The sequence below is a fragment of the Curcuma longa genome, chromosome 18, assembly GCF_044706935.1.
Source record: "Curcuma longa cultivar G26 ecotype Majalengka, Jawa Barat chromosome 18, ITB_CL_G26_1.1, whole genome shotgun sequence".
NCBI classification, from domain to species: domain Eukaryota; kingdom Viridiplantae; phylum Streptophyta; class Magnoliopsida; order Zingiberales; family Zingiberaceae; genus Curcuma; species Curcuma longa.
The window spans coordinates 3594988-3609941 of NC_133878.1; the positions used below are offsets into that span (position 1 = coordinate 3594988).

A 14954-nucleotide genomic window follows, 5' to 3' on the forward strand; every position below is an offset into this window, starting at 1 on the left:
GGGCCTTCCATCGTAGGGTTCTGAAGTTTCTTACACCGCCACGGTCGAGGTTTAAATAATAAAAATAAAGGTCAAGCTTATGACATTAAACAAGCGCTTCTTGGGAGGCCACCCAAGGTTTCATTTTAGTTTCTTACTTTACTTTCTTTTATGCTTTATTTTGTTTCCTAACCCATAAACTCTCTATTTACTTTTTCTTGCTATATTTTCTTTTGAAGGTTTCATTGATATAGAGAAGTGTGCTTACCTTGAGGAGAGGAAATAGGCAACTAAAGGCCTTGAACATCTTCTGAACTTCATTGGGTAATTTCTCTCTAATAATATTTCTTCTCCATTTATATTTGGTGTTTTCATTTAGGCATAGAAAAATGTAAGTCTGGGGGATGTACATATTTTGGGTTCTTAGTTAGATTTTGTTATTTCTCTTTTGGTTTCTTCATGCATAATAAATTAATTCAATCTAGAGGCATCACCTATCATATCATTGATAATTTGTCTTCTTGCAAAAATGCTAGCACACTTGTTTTAGATTTCATTAATTTGATGTTTGGAGCTAGTATGTTTGGTGATTGATCTTTCCTATCCTTGGTAGCATGAAGTTAGCTATATTTTTATTGAAAGAATTTGAGTTTTGGCCTAGTTTTAGGATCTCTTTACACTATGCCTAGGTTTGACGGTAGAAAGTCTGAAATTAGTTATGATTCATTGAACCCTTAGTACTTGCGCTTCTAAGGTGATCACTCAACTACATTTTAGTTACTGGATAAACTCGAATCATGGAAGCTCACTTGGAAAAATCAAGATCTCAAACAAATAAATAACATGGTTGCAATGCCTTTTATAGTTGCAACACTTGTTTAAAAAAAAAGAGAAAAAAAATAGTGTTGTGAGTGGAAACTGACTAGATACCCCTTTGAGACCGGTAAGGGTTACTGGGAAAATATCTATCATGTTTCTCTTGATACCGAGTATTCCTTTGAGCCTTGTGTGGATGGTGCATACCATTTTTTTTAGGAATGAACCATGCGAGTGTCTATCGCCAGAGGCAAGAGGAAAACTGATTAGATGATGACTTGACTTTGATTAAGATTTGATACTTTAAAACCCATGGCCCACTTTTACACCGAGCACCGAGAACTAACTCCTAGGTCACATTTAAGTAATTTTAATGTATAGCTCATCAATGATATTATGTGATAGGATTGATTGTGATTCATTAGAAATTATGATACTCCATTCTTTCAATTCATGAATTTAAATGCAGGTTTTTGCTTGAGAACAAGTAAAAGTTTAAGTCTGGGGGTGTGATAAGCATAGATCATATATGATTGTTAGCCTTGTTTTAACGCTCATCTACTTGTAATTCATTGCATATGCTACACTTTGTCACATCTTATTCTTTTATAATTGTGTATTTCTACTCTCTTGCTCGGAGATCTGCTCTTTGTATATTTTGCTTGACAGGATGTAATTTAGAGTCAAAACGATGCATTATTGATGGTGGAGTACGAAGTGAAGAAAAGAGACTCACACTGGCTGTGCTCGCTGTCACGGGTGAGTCTCTTATGTAGCAAACACGAAGAAATGGAGGAGGAGTAATAAAGCAAAACACGGCCGTGCCCACAAGACACAGCCGTGGCTCACATTCCCACAGCCGTGTCCCTCCAACAGAGAAGCAAAAGTCCAGGGCCGTGCCTTCATCCAGAGATCCAGCTGCTAAGGGTTGTGTCTTTCAGGCACGGCCGTGTCTCCATCCCAACGTTGAGCCAGGGCATGGCCATGCCTACTAGGCACGGCCGTGCTTGATTTCTAGAGGAATGGTTGTTCCTGGTCGTGCCCCAAAGGCAAGGCCGTGCCAGTTTTCCAAAGCAGCAGCAGTATACGGCTGTGCCTCCCATGCACGACCGTGCCCATTTTCCAGAGGGATGACAGGCCACGGTCGTGCCTCCCAGGCACGACCGTGTGATGGAGGCGTGTCAGGGGCATGCCGGGACCTATAAATACATCTTTTGCACCTTTCTATGGTTATCTTGGGTCATTCTCCAAAACCCTTAGTCTTGGCTTGGTGACAGCGCCTCTCCTCTCTTGGGGAGGCCCTACACTTCATTTCCTCCGGTCCATCCTACACCGGAGCAAGAAGAACTTCAAGAGGATGCCCACGCTTCAAAGATAAGTCTTCCCCTTTTTTTGGTGGATGACGTTTTCCTTGCATACTTGTTGTAACCTTCTTATAATGGAGTAGATCTTTGTGTTTAGGATCTAGGATGGACATCTATGTAATGATGGTGATGTAAGAACTAGTTTATGTCATTTCCCTATTCAATGAAGTGCTTACATTTATTTTATGTATTATGTGCCTTGAATGTGTTTGATGAAATGTTTGTGTGAGCGCATATGCATAATTATGAGGGGTACATTACTGTGTAGGGAGATCCTAGGATCGTATGATCGGGGTGCCTTGTGACAGAAGGTTAACCTTTAATCGGACTTTCCAAAGTAATTTTTACACGGTGATAAACTTCCACAAGGGATAACTAATGGCTATTGATGACTAGGAAAAGATTCCTTAATTGGGAGCTCGGTGACAGAGAGTAGTACACTGGAAGTATGCTGGGGCGACTAAGTGACAGCGGGAGAGTCATAACCAGGCTATCTGGTGTCATCCTGAACTAGTAATCATAGTGTTAGAGCATCATGATTTAATTCCAATAAAGCCTGACGAGGTCGAGTTGGTATCTTGGTTAGAATCCCTACAAGGTGGTAAACATTGAGAGTAAGAGAATAAACATAAATTAGGGATATCACCTAGTATTGATGTGAAACTGAAATCCTAGACTTATCCATCTCACCCATAAACCCCAAGCCAATCTCTCTCTTTACCACAAATACACAACCAAATCCTCAACCATTTCGCTTTCTTTGGAGTCTAGATAACTATCTCAGTGACACCACTATAGCTAATACACAGTCCCTGTGGTTCAATATCTTTTTATTACTTAACAACAACCGTATACTTGCGGAAGTACATCAAAAAACTTCATAGCAGAAACATAACAAATCCGAACAAAATCACACAACCACGAGTATAAGTCTAAAAACCACAAATACAGTCCATATGTCAACACAATAAAATCCATACAAACCAAACATATAAAATCCTTCTACTGTGAGATGGTAACATGCAGGCCGATCTCCAAACTCCCAGTAAAATCCTATATGCTACCTGGGGAGAAAATAAGGCAACCCCAAGTTTGGGTAGTGAGTATTAGATACTCGGTGGAATACAAGATAGAAGTGCATAACAAGATATAACAACGGAGATAACAAAAGAAATACAGTCTCTACAATGGATATAGAAATAAAAGGTAAATACAAATCAACAGTAACAGGAATCATGTACATTCATACAGTGCATGTCATGTCATATAATACAACAATAATATATCAAACAAGTGCAACATTCACACACAAAGATGCTGTAAATGCAATGCAGTAAAATATAACATCAAATGCATGTAAATATGCAACACACACCATATGCAACATGCATGGTCACTGTCTGCACTCGACATCTCCATTCACTCATCCAGTGCAATGAACTGAGACGCCAAACAGGACATACTGCACAAGCTCCAACAACTAACCACTAAAATCAAGTGGGGAGTGAGCAGTGTATCGTAGGAGGGCTATCTAACCAGTCCTGATTGCACTCAACATGGCACAACAAATGCTTTCATCCATATCACACCACAATACGATGCCAGATGAGTGCCAACAACAACAATAGGCAACAACTGTCAACAACACCTACTACTAGCATGTAGATGTTATGATGATCAACTCAATATATAATAGCCACTACTAATCAGCATAATCAACATGAATCAAGATGAGTCATCATGTGTCAACGATACAAACTTGAGACTTCACTATCAATGGATAGATCAATCAAAGGTCAACTGACAACATGTGAAACAAGAGTATCAACAAGGTAATAACACAAACAACATGAATAACAAAAGGATAGCCAAGTAATAATAGATCATGCACTAGAAATAGAGCCTGTAGTAACCAAGTACAGGGTACCCACCTGATCTGACGACTATCAATAACAGAACCTCCCAGAAAATGCACAACTCCGTATATAATAGGATCACCAGTCACAGTCTTGCAAATTATACATACGACAACACTAAATACAATATTCTATTAAATTTATAATAAAGTAAAATCCTAACCAACTTGTAGGTTAATCTAACCCATTACAATTAACCTAACCCATAACAGATCCAATCCATTTGGATCAGACCTAGCTCTAACCAATCTTATTAAAGTTCTTAACTGAAACCTAATTAACCTAATTAATTCAACAAAATTCAATTAAACTAATCAATTCCATTAATTCCAACCTTTACAACAAAAACAACATCAATAGATCTAAACAGTGACCCCTTCAACAGAGCCGGTGTAACGCCCGTAAATTTTCTTGTAAATTTATCCAAAAGAATAATAAAAATAAAAATAAAATAAAAATATGTCATGACTGAGGTTCGATCCCTGGACCTTCAGGTAGCAGAGTTAAAGGGGAGAGTTGTGATAGCTATGGCCCCAGTAGGGGTTTCCTATCATTAAAAGGGAACCATTACAAATATATTAGATAGACACGAATAGATATCTTAAATTCCATTAGTATAAAAAGGGGAAAAGTAGAGAGGAATGGGGTTTCTCTCGTTCTTTTCTCCTTGGGCAGGAAACTAGGGTTTCTCCTTCTTTCTTCTCCCTTGTGGTGGCCGACCAAGAGAAGGGAACTAGGGAGTCTATTCCGTAGGGTTCGAACACGCCGACAAGGGTTTTCTAAACACGCTAGAGTGTTTGGAGTCTTCAACCTTAGGGTTTCGTTTGTAAGTGCAAGAACAAGGAGGTAAGTACTACTCACCTGCAGTAAGAGTTGTTCCAGGATTTTTCCTTTACTTTCGTAGCATGCTTTAAAGAATTGTGTTCGCTTTATACAAAAACTTTAAATTATATGTAAACCCTAGAATTGTATGCATGTAGAATGATAAAGTGTTCTATTAAGTCCTTTTAGAGGTTTATGAGAAGTTTATAAGCAAAGAAAGACCAAGGTCTTGATAGGATCTCAAATTCAAGAATTTGAGGATCAAAAGCATACCAAGTATTTGAAGAAATGCCAAAGCATTTTACTATATGAGTACTAAAAGATAACAAGTATTTTACTTTGCAGAGGCTAGTACCCGACTTCCGAGGTTGTCGTAAAATAAATCCAGGTGATCAATTCCGAGGTCTTGGCCCTGGTAAGACCAAGGTCTTTACCCTCGTAGGACTGGTGGCTCGCTACCCCAGTCTCTATTAGGGAGCGTGCTTCGGTACTACGCCTGGGCCCCAAGAGAAAGTTGATTATCTATTTTAAAGTTTTTAAGAATAAATAATTTCTAGTAGTTATAAATTTATGAGGTATAAACATAAGAAAGTTTCATTGTTTTCATGAGTTAAGTGCAGACCATTATGAATTTAGTAAGCATGTGATTCTTTGTTTCAAGAGCATGAAAGTTTTAAAAATTACATGTGTTTCTTCATGTTTTTGTGAGTTAGAAAGTACTTGCTAAGCTATCCACTTATAGTTGCATTTCCTCTTACTACAGACAAAGGAAAAGAAAAGCTAAGCTAAAGAAGGAGGTGACAAGGATGGGCGTTTGTGTGTGTGGCAACGGAACAGCGGATGAGTCTTGGAATTGGCTTCCTAATTGTGTTAAAACCCTTTCATGTTATTTAGTTGCTTCCGTATATGGTTTTCGCATGCTTAAGTACATTAAGGAATGTTTAACAGTTTGTGTAGTGAATTGTCTATCCATGCTTAGGATTTTACCTTCCAAAGGAATGTTTAACAGTTTATGTGTAGTTGCATCGTAGATTTACGTCATGTGTATAGTAATTCTATCATTGAACTATCTAGGAATGTGGTATAATGTGTGTAGGAGTATTATAGATTGTATTTAGGGTGAGGATATTAGAGTAGAAGTTCTGAAAAAGCGCTATTTCAGGTGCACCAATCGACTAGGCCACGTGAAACGAGCGAACAGAGAGTTCAGTCGAGTGATCAGTCGACTAACCAGTCGACTGGTCCAGTCGATTGGTTTATGTAGCAGTCGACTGGTAAGATGAAACAAATAGAACTATGGATTAGTGGTAAGTTATATAATGCTCTAATAAGAGGTCTATAGTTTGAATCCTGATTCATGCATATTTATTAGATTTCTTTTTTAAAAAGAAAAATAATAGTTCAGGCTCTAGAATTATATATGCTAATGAACATATTGATTTAAGCTTAAGTTTTATGCACATAGATAATTCATGCATATATGTTAAGATAAAGTAATGATGGATGGTAACGTCTCCCTTACTAAAAAGAGAAGGGAGGTCGTTACAATATGGTATTAGAGTAGAGCAGATAGTAACGATCTCCCTTATTAGTTATCAGAAGGGAGGTCATTACAGTATGGTATCAGAGCAGAGCAAATAGTAACGGTCTCCCTTATTAGTTATCAGAAGGGAGGTCGTTATAGCCGGTATCACCAACCACATCCCAACATCAAGCACAACCCGATCAATCTATAAAATCAAGAACACCCAAAATTAATCACTCCTCCCTGATCAGCCCCATAATCCAAATCAAGCCTAACTCAAACACCACTAATAACAATCAATAAATCCACAAACCCAACTAGTCCAGATTAAACAATAATCGGCAAAATCAGTAACAAACCCAAATCCAAACTAAATCCACAACAATCCATTGCTAATTAGGGAAAATCGAACTGAAATCAACAAGAAAACTTACCTTCGATCAGATTTATTGCCCTAGAACAAGCTTCAGTTCCTCCTTTCTTCTTTGGTTGCGACCGCTGATCATCCCAACCAATCACTCTATTTCCAACAAATCCGAGACCAATAACCCAGAAATCCGAAGAAGTTCTCACCGAAAACCACACAAATTCAAGAAATCAAGCTTACCGTCATTTCTTTCTCCCGATCTCGAGCTCCCTTGTTCGCGTCGCCATTCACTATCGTCAACAGATCCTAGCTGCCATGGTGAGAGGCGAACTTGTAGACCGATGCTCCTAGCCACCAGCGACCACCGTGATGTCTGCGGATGGAAAGAAGAGAAGCTCGCAGCCGACTAAGCACGAATGTGCGATCGGGAGGAGAAGAGGGAGTCGCGACCTTTACGAATTCGGGGAAGAAGCAGACTCACGATTTAAGGTTTTTTAACGGGTCAGGTTTAAAATCCAATAGCCTAAAACCTAATAACCCTTTAACCCTTCCAATAACCCTAATCCATTATCATTTTACCCATCATCAAATAATTTGATTTAATTAAACCTAATTGACTTTAGGGTTAATTTAATTAACCTCTTAACTGGCTTCCGTAATCTTCCCTTAAACCCATAAAATTAAGGTTAACTTTATTTACAATTTACTCCTTAATTTTTGGTATTTTACAAACATGCAGGAACCTCACATCCCAAAATAATTCACAAAACTTGACACTGTAAAAACACTTAACCGTCTTCAAGAACACTCACCTCACAGATCTATTGTGCCCTAGAACTGATAAGCACCTTGGAATGGATCACCTTGATATTCAGATGTAGGGAAAGATATTAACGCCACACTCAAGAAACATGAGAAGGTGAATGATAAGTCATGGGGGTTTTGATCGCCACAAGTTGTCTTGATAAGATCAAGATTAGTTCTTTGCCTAAGAACCAAAGGAAGCTCTCACAATAGAGAAAACTATGATTTCATTCAAACTCAACATGCCTTAGTCATACAAGAGTTCTCCTATATATAGACTTAGTGGAGGTTGAAACATTAACTTCCCACTAAGCTTTTAATATCCACTAAGACCCACTAGGCACTAATTATGCACCATTATCATGCACCTATAATACTAGCTTAGGAACTCCCAAAAAGCATTAAAAATCCACCAAAAGACATCAAAAATTATTTCAGAAAATTCTCCCAAAAATACCAACGAAAATTGGACACTTGTAGCCCTTGAATGCATCTTGGATCATGTAGATTTGGGCCTTCAAGTTTTGTCTTCATGTTGGCCCAATTTCACTTTCAAGTTGAAGGAATGTGATCCATTTAGTTGTTGCCTCCATTGTGCATTGATCCTCCTTTTCCTTGAGCTCCATTATTAAGCCTTCCAAAGATTACTTCATTCTCTTAGTCTTGGATCTTGTCATGGGTCCTCCAATTCTCTTCAATGCCTCTTCCTCCTTGGCTTTGTCTTGTAAGCTTGTATCCCCTCCTTGGTCCACATCAAGAACCCAGCTCCTCCTATGCTCCAATTCCCCTTCGGTCGAGACCCGCCGTCCTCCACCGATCAACTTCCAATGATCTGTGAGCTCAACAAACTCAGAAATCTTTAGAACCCCCAATGAATTAGGAAATCAACAAGGTATTCAACTTACTGATTGATCCTTACCTAGCTCCGAACTCCTGTGCTCTCGTCGCGATGATCTAATCAACCCCGGAGAACGTTAGATATGTCGGTCGGAGCTCCTGGTCACCAGCGACCACCCGCGGCATCTGCACCAGCCTTAGATGAACACGATCGCGCAATCGGGAGAGAAGAAGAAGCTCACGAACTTGGGTGGAAGAAAACATCAATCGCGGCTTTGAAATGGATATTAACGAGTTAATAGGTTTAAAATGAACCGAATCCGATCCACTTACCAAATTGGGTTGATTAAATAGGCTTCAATAGTAAAATCCAAATTTGAAGCCCAATCCACTAATAACCTAGAGTTTAGTAACAATCATTAGAGGTATGATTTAATGAGATTAAGCTTGTTTACCTCATTTAATCCCCCAACAATTGAACTTAGCCCAAAAATAATACTAATTTATTTTCCAACTAACCCCCTTAAATCTAAATTAAATTATCATACCTCACATTCTCCCCTACTAATAAAAATTTGATCCCTAAATTTACTGTCTCCATACTATAATGCAGAAATACTATATTAAATAAAGTTATACCTCTAGTAAATAGATGAGGATATTGAGCTCGGATCGCATCCTCCAGCTCCCAAGTGGCCTCCTCATTTGTATGGTGCTACCATCCGACTTTTACTAGTCGAATAGTTTTGTTCCGCAACTACCGCTCCATACGGCTAAGAATTCACGTTGGAGCCTCCTCATAAGATGCGTCTCACTACAAAGGAATTGGGATTTCCTTCAAAATATGAGTATGATGAGGTACATATTCCCACAACATAAAGACATGAAATACGTTATGAAAACCAACAAGTGTCAACGATAATGCTAAGCGGTAAGCCACCCAGCCAATCTGCTCCAAAATCTCAAACGATCCAATGTAGCGTGGAGCCAACTTCCCACTCAAATCGAATCTCTTCACCCCTTCCATGGGTGATATCTATAAAAATACATGGTCCCTAATAGAAAATTCTAGAGGTCTCTGTCTTCGATCTGCATAACTCTTCTGCCTATCCTGAGCCTCTGACATACACCATCTAATACTGCGTTCTAACTCTGCGTCCTGCTGGATGCTCTGTGGACCCAACAACTGTCTCTCACCAACCTCCTCCCATAACACCGAAGATTGACATGGTCTACCATACAAGGCCTCAAATGGAACCATCTGAATAGTAGAATGATAACTATTATTATATGCAAATTCAACCAAATACAAGTGATCCTCCCAAATACCACTAAAATCTAAGACACAAGCCCTCAACAAATCTTCTAGGGTCTGATAGTGCGCTCCGACTGACCATCTGTCTGTAGATGGAACACAATACTGAAATGAAGCTCAGTCCCCATAGCCTGCTGTAAACTTTGCCATAACCATGAAGTGAAATGCGGATCTCAATCAGATATAATACTCACTAGTACCTCGTGCAACCTGATAATCTCCTTGCAGAAAAGATTCGCCAAGCGATCCAATGAATTAGTCCGACAGATCGGAAGGAAATGAGTGGACTTGTTAACATATCGACGATTACCCAAATCGCATCATGCCCTTTCTGGCTCCTAGGCAAGCCCACCACGAAATCTATAGTAATATGCTCCCATTTCCAATCGAGTATCGATATCTCCTGAAGTAATCCGATTGGTTTCTGATGTTCAGCCTTCACATGCTGACACACCAAACATCGCGTAATAAAGTCTGCAATATCCCTCTTCATACCATCCCACCAATAAGTACACTTTAGATCTTGATACATTTGGGTACCACTCAGATGTATCGCGAATCAAGAATAATGTGTCTCCTACAACAATTCCTCAATCTCTGATACCAATAAAATTATCATGTCCCGAGAGACTGGTGGTATGAAAAATTTGGACAGCATCTCCCTGGTAACAATTCAAAATCCCTGGTATATTATGATATAGGCCCACACAGCCGCTCACTAGTCCAACACATATATATAAAATACAAAACTACAACTAAGATACCAACAATGTAATAAAGAAAATGTAAGATACGATAAATTTTAGGGGTTAATTATAAATAACCCTATTTGGTTAAAGGCTAGATAATTATTGGGTTGGATTTTATATGGGTTTAATGATTAAATCCGTTTAACCAACTCAATTAAACTAGCCTAAGTAATAATCTAATTAAGAAGCCCAATTAACTTATAGGGTTAATGGATCTAGTCCTTAAACCCGTTAACCTGGTTGGGAATCCACTTAAAGTAGTGACCTCTTCCCTGTTTGATCGTGATTCCCTGCTTCTACAGCCGATCGCGACTTCATTGCTGTGATCCTACCTCGATCGCGCAAACGCATCCCTCTAGAGTCGGTGCCGACTACGAGGAGAGCTGCCGGTGGTGAGGACCTTTGACTATTGGGCTGGAATCTCGTCGAGAGTGGTTGAGGGCTGTCGAGCGACAACGATCAATGCGAAGCGACGGGGGCAGAGCTGAGGAAAGATCTTGATCGGTAAATCGATTTCTCATTGAATCTCTGATTCCATTGGGTGTTATAATCGAATTTCTGAGGTTTTCCTTTGGATCGACAGATTAGAGGGAGTTGCTTGGTGTCAGTCGTGAGCTGGAAATTGATTCTTGATTGGGGGAAGAATCGAAGTAGGGCTAAGTAAGGACGTTTAGGGCATGGATCTGAGGTAAGTTCTTGAATCTCAATACCTTTGATTTTAGTACTCTTTGTAGATCATAATTTTTGTACTTACTGTCTATTGGAATTGTGGGGTGTTTAGTTCATGTTGAGGGTGATGATTAGAATCTTGCTACTATTCTATTGGATATGGATTTTTAGGACTTTGGATCTGAGGTAAGTTCTTGAATCTCAATACCTTTGATTTTAGTACTAGATTTGTAGATCATAATTTTTGTACTTACTGTCTATTGGAATTGTGGGGTGTTCAGTTCATGTTGAGGGTGATGATTAGAATCTTGCTACTATTCTATTGAATCTGGATTTTTAGGACTTTGGATCTGAGGTAAACTCTTTGGAAGCCAATTCTTGTAGCTGTTCTGTTCATGTTGATGGATGTGGTTTTGATGAGTCTTGCCCTATTAGAATCGGTCAGAATATGTTTATCTTGTTGGTTGGGTTTCGGTTGATTAGTTACTGTTGGATCTGTTCTTGACTATACCAGTATATTAGGTTTTTGTCTTGTTGAATCAATTGAGTTAGGGTTGTTGTGATTGATACATTGTTTAGTTTATTAGGGTTTATACGGTTAAGGATTTGTTGTGTTGTTGAGTGATGTAGTTTGTTAGATGGGTTGTTCCAGGGTTTAGTTTTATTAGTGTTATGGTCGTGAAGAGTGGGGGTCGTGGTTCGTCAAGCCCGAGAGTAGCCTATCGGGTCCGCTCAGCGTGTCATAAAGCCCGGATCGAGCCGAATCCTCTGGCACCTCTTCCCCGAGTCGAGTCTTGCAGGCCGAGTCGGAGGAGTCGTGGCGAGACCTGGTGGAAGGCTTCCATAACGAGTCTGAATCCTCTCAGGGAGGCTCTCCTCTACTCTCGAATCAACTGAGCAGATTCGAATCCTCGACTCGGACCCACCCTCTCAAACCAAACCAAGTCGGCAGGGAACGGATCTCCCAAACCGATTCGACTCTGCGCCAACTTTTATCCGCCTGTGCCGATTCGGCTCCCTTCGACTCTCCTTGCCCTGTCCCTTGAAAGACCACTCCACCATCATGCGGTTATGAATGTCCCCCCTGCTACCTTTGCAACTAATCATGGTATTGCTCTGACAGATGTACGTGACATGACCCCTCAGATGCAAGTCAATGATGGGACATATACTCTGAATATACTATGTCTTCTGACAAATTCATACCGATGATGGGACCCCAACCATAACCACGACGTGACATGACTACCCAGACTTATATATATAAGGTTGGTTATGTACTGGAGGGAGGTATGCAATCTCACAATTTTCATCCTCATTCTCGCTTTTCTTCCTCCTCCTCCACGAACTAACTTAAGCATCGGAGCGGTTGCGCTAGGGCAACCCGTGGCTTTCCTTCTAACGGTTGTTGTGAGCGCAGGTTCTAGAAGCTCCGCGATCCCTTCCTCGCCTAAGCTCGTCCAAGTATAGTGTTGAGAAGAGTCGGCGCATTCAGAAGCGGATCTCAACAGGAACATATTTTAGCGCCGTCTGTGGGAAGGCAAAAGTCCTGATTTGAGACATGCCGATGGATGATCCGCAGCAACCTCCTCTCCTCACCATGACTCAAGAAGACTTCGACCGGGCAGTGGCTGTAGTGGTCCACGCCCTATCTAGGAATCAGCATGAAGCTCTGGCTCCTCCATCTCAGATTTCCACGAGGCCAGCCGAAGTCCCTCCGATTCCGACTCGTCGATTATTCACACCTGTTGAAGCCCCATGAGTTCCCTCCATGCGACCCCTACAAGAGGCCGATTACTATGACGCCTCCATGGAATCAGCCACTGATCAGATTCTGGTCGGGGATCCAGTTCGAGGAAAGGGTCCCAAGATGGGAGAGGGAAGCGGAATGAACAACTCCCCATTCGCGCATCGAATCCTAGACGAGGAGCTACCCCGACACTTCAGGACTCCCCAATTTCCTGATTACACGGGGTCTACCGACCCCGAGGACCGTATCGGACGATTTGAAAATGCGGCGTTGCTTCACCAGTACACCGACGCCATCAAGTGCGAGTCTTTCTAACAACGTTGGCTGGATCGACTCTGCGATGGTTCAGTCGGCTGCCCCCGTCTTCCATCAGCTCCTTTGCCGACTTCAAAGACTCTTTCCTGCGGCATTTCGCCACCAGCCGCACCTACCGCAAGACCTTGATGGACATCTTCTCCATCAAGCAGAAGTCTCGAGAATCCTTGAAGGATTATGTGCACCGGTTCAATCAAGTGGCGGAAGAGGTGCCTGTAGCAACCTTAGATGTCCTTGTGAGTGCTTTCTCTCAAGGCTTGATAGATGGAGACTTCTTCAGATCCTTGATCAAGAAGCCACCCGAGAACTTCGATATCCTTCTGAGCCGGGCTGTCAAATATATTCACGTGGAGGAAGCTCAGTCGGCTCGGCGCAAAGAAGTTATCTCCAACTAGCAGGGTGGGCCCAGCCGGAACCCCCCGACTACCGCCCGAGCCATACGGAGGTCTTCGCCTCAACCACTTTGAAGGCCCGATTCGGATATACCTACAGCTCCTATCAAGTCCAATCATCGCTTCATCCATGCTGTAGCCAACCAGTCTAATCAGTCTGATGGAGGCTGCCGATGGTTGCCACGCTTTTGTGCCTACCATCAATCTCATAGCCACGCCACCAGCGAATGTCACCAGTATGCCCAGGAGCTCCGTCGGGCTGCTGAACAGCATGCGCAAGGATCTCTTGCACCTAGACCACAGAGATCTCCCGTCAGGCGGACCACTCGAGAAGCACGACCACCTTCCCCTCAGCCCGCTCGTACCCAAGACCGTTCCCCTAGGCGGTCAGCACCTCCTACTCGAGAGGAGGTCTCTCAGGATCCTCAAGTCCCCCGTCATGAAGACGCTCCTGAAGACAACCGCAATAACGCCCCCGAGACAGCATTCACATGATCACGAGAGGAGTCATTGACGGGGACACCCATCGAGCTCGAAAAGCGCACAACCGACAGCTCGAGGTATACCGAGTCAGTAGAGGCAAACAAGTAGAGGGCCCGATTATTGGGTTCGGGCCCCAAGACTTGGAGAGGATCGAAGTGCCACATGACAACACTTTGGTTATCCATGCCACCATCGCCAACTACGACATCGCCCGAGTCTTTGTGGACACAGGCAGCTCCGTCAACATCATATTCAAAAACGCATTTGACCAAATGCAGATTGACGAGGCTGATCTGCAACCTATGGCTACGTCCCTGTTCAGGTTCACAGGGAAGGAAGTGCAACCTCTCGAGCAGATTACCCTAGCGATCTCCTTGGGCGAAGAATCGCTGCGGAGGACTCGGCGCGTCTCCTTCACCGTAGTTGATGCACCTTCGGCTTACAACGTCATCTTGGGAAGGCCAACTCTGAGTGCCTTCTCGGTAGTAGTCGCCACGTATCACCAGAAGATGAAGTTGTAACGACCCAGCCTGTCCGCCCGTGGGAATTCTACTTATCCCGACCCCTATTTTTCTGTGGGTCATGGGTCGTCGACCATCGACCGTGCCATTACCTACTAGGACTTTCCACCCCTGCCTAGTGGATTTTTGCCTTCCCCAGATTCGAACTCTAGACCTGCAGGCTAAAGTACTAAAGTTCCTTGAATCTGGTAGCCTCAGCCTCGACCAACGCGTCCGCAAGGTAGGTATCCACGAGAACCTACCGCGATGGTCCACCGTGACTAAGCCTAGCTCACGAAAGGAGTTACTTAGGAAACTTTGAAAAATGAGAAGGACCCCCCAATCCAAACC

General features: G+C 42.0%; 1 protein-coding gene across 1 annotated transcript; it reads left to right on the forward strand.

Moving 5' to 3' along the window:
• Nucleotides 1-14111: 14111 nt before the first annotated feature.
• On the forward strand, nucleotides 14112-14624 carry LOC141812106 (uncharacterized). Its single transcript, XM_074700153.1, has one exon. It carries the CDS (start codon nucleotides 14112-14114, stop codon nucleotides 14622-14624), a length of 513 nt encoding a protein of 170 aa, XP_074556254.1.
• The last annotated feature ends 330 nt before the right edge of the window (nucleotides 14625-14954 follow it).

Coding starts and splice junctions, on each gene's coding strand:
- LOC141812106 (XM_074700153.1), top strand. CDS start 14,112: ATGATCACGAGAGGAGTCATTGACGGGGACACCCATCGAGCTCGAAAA.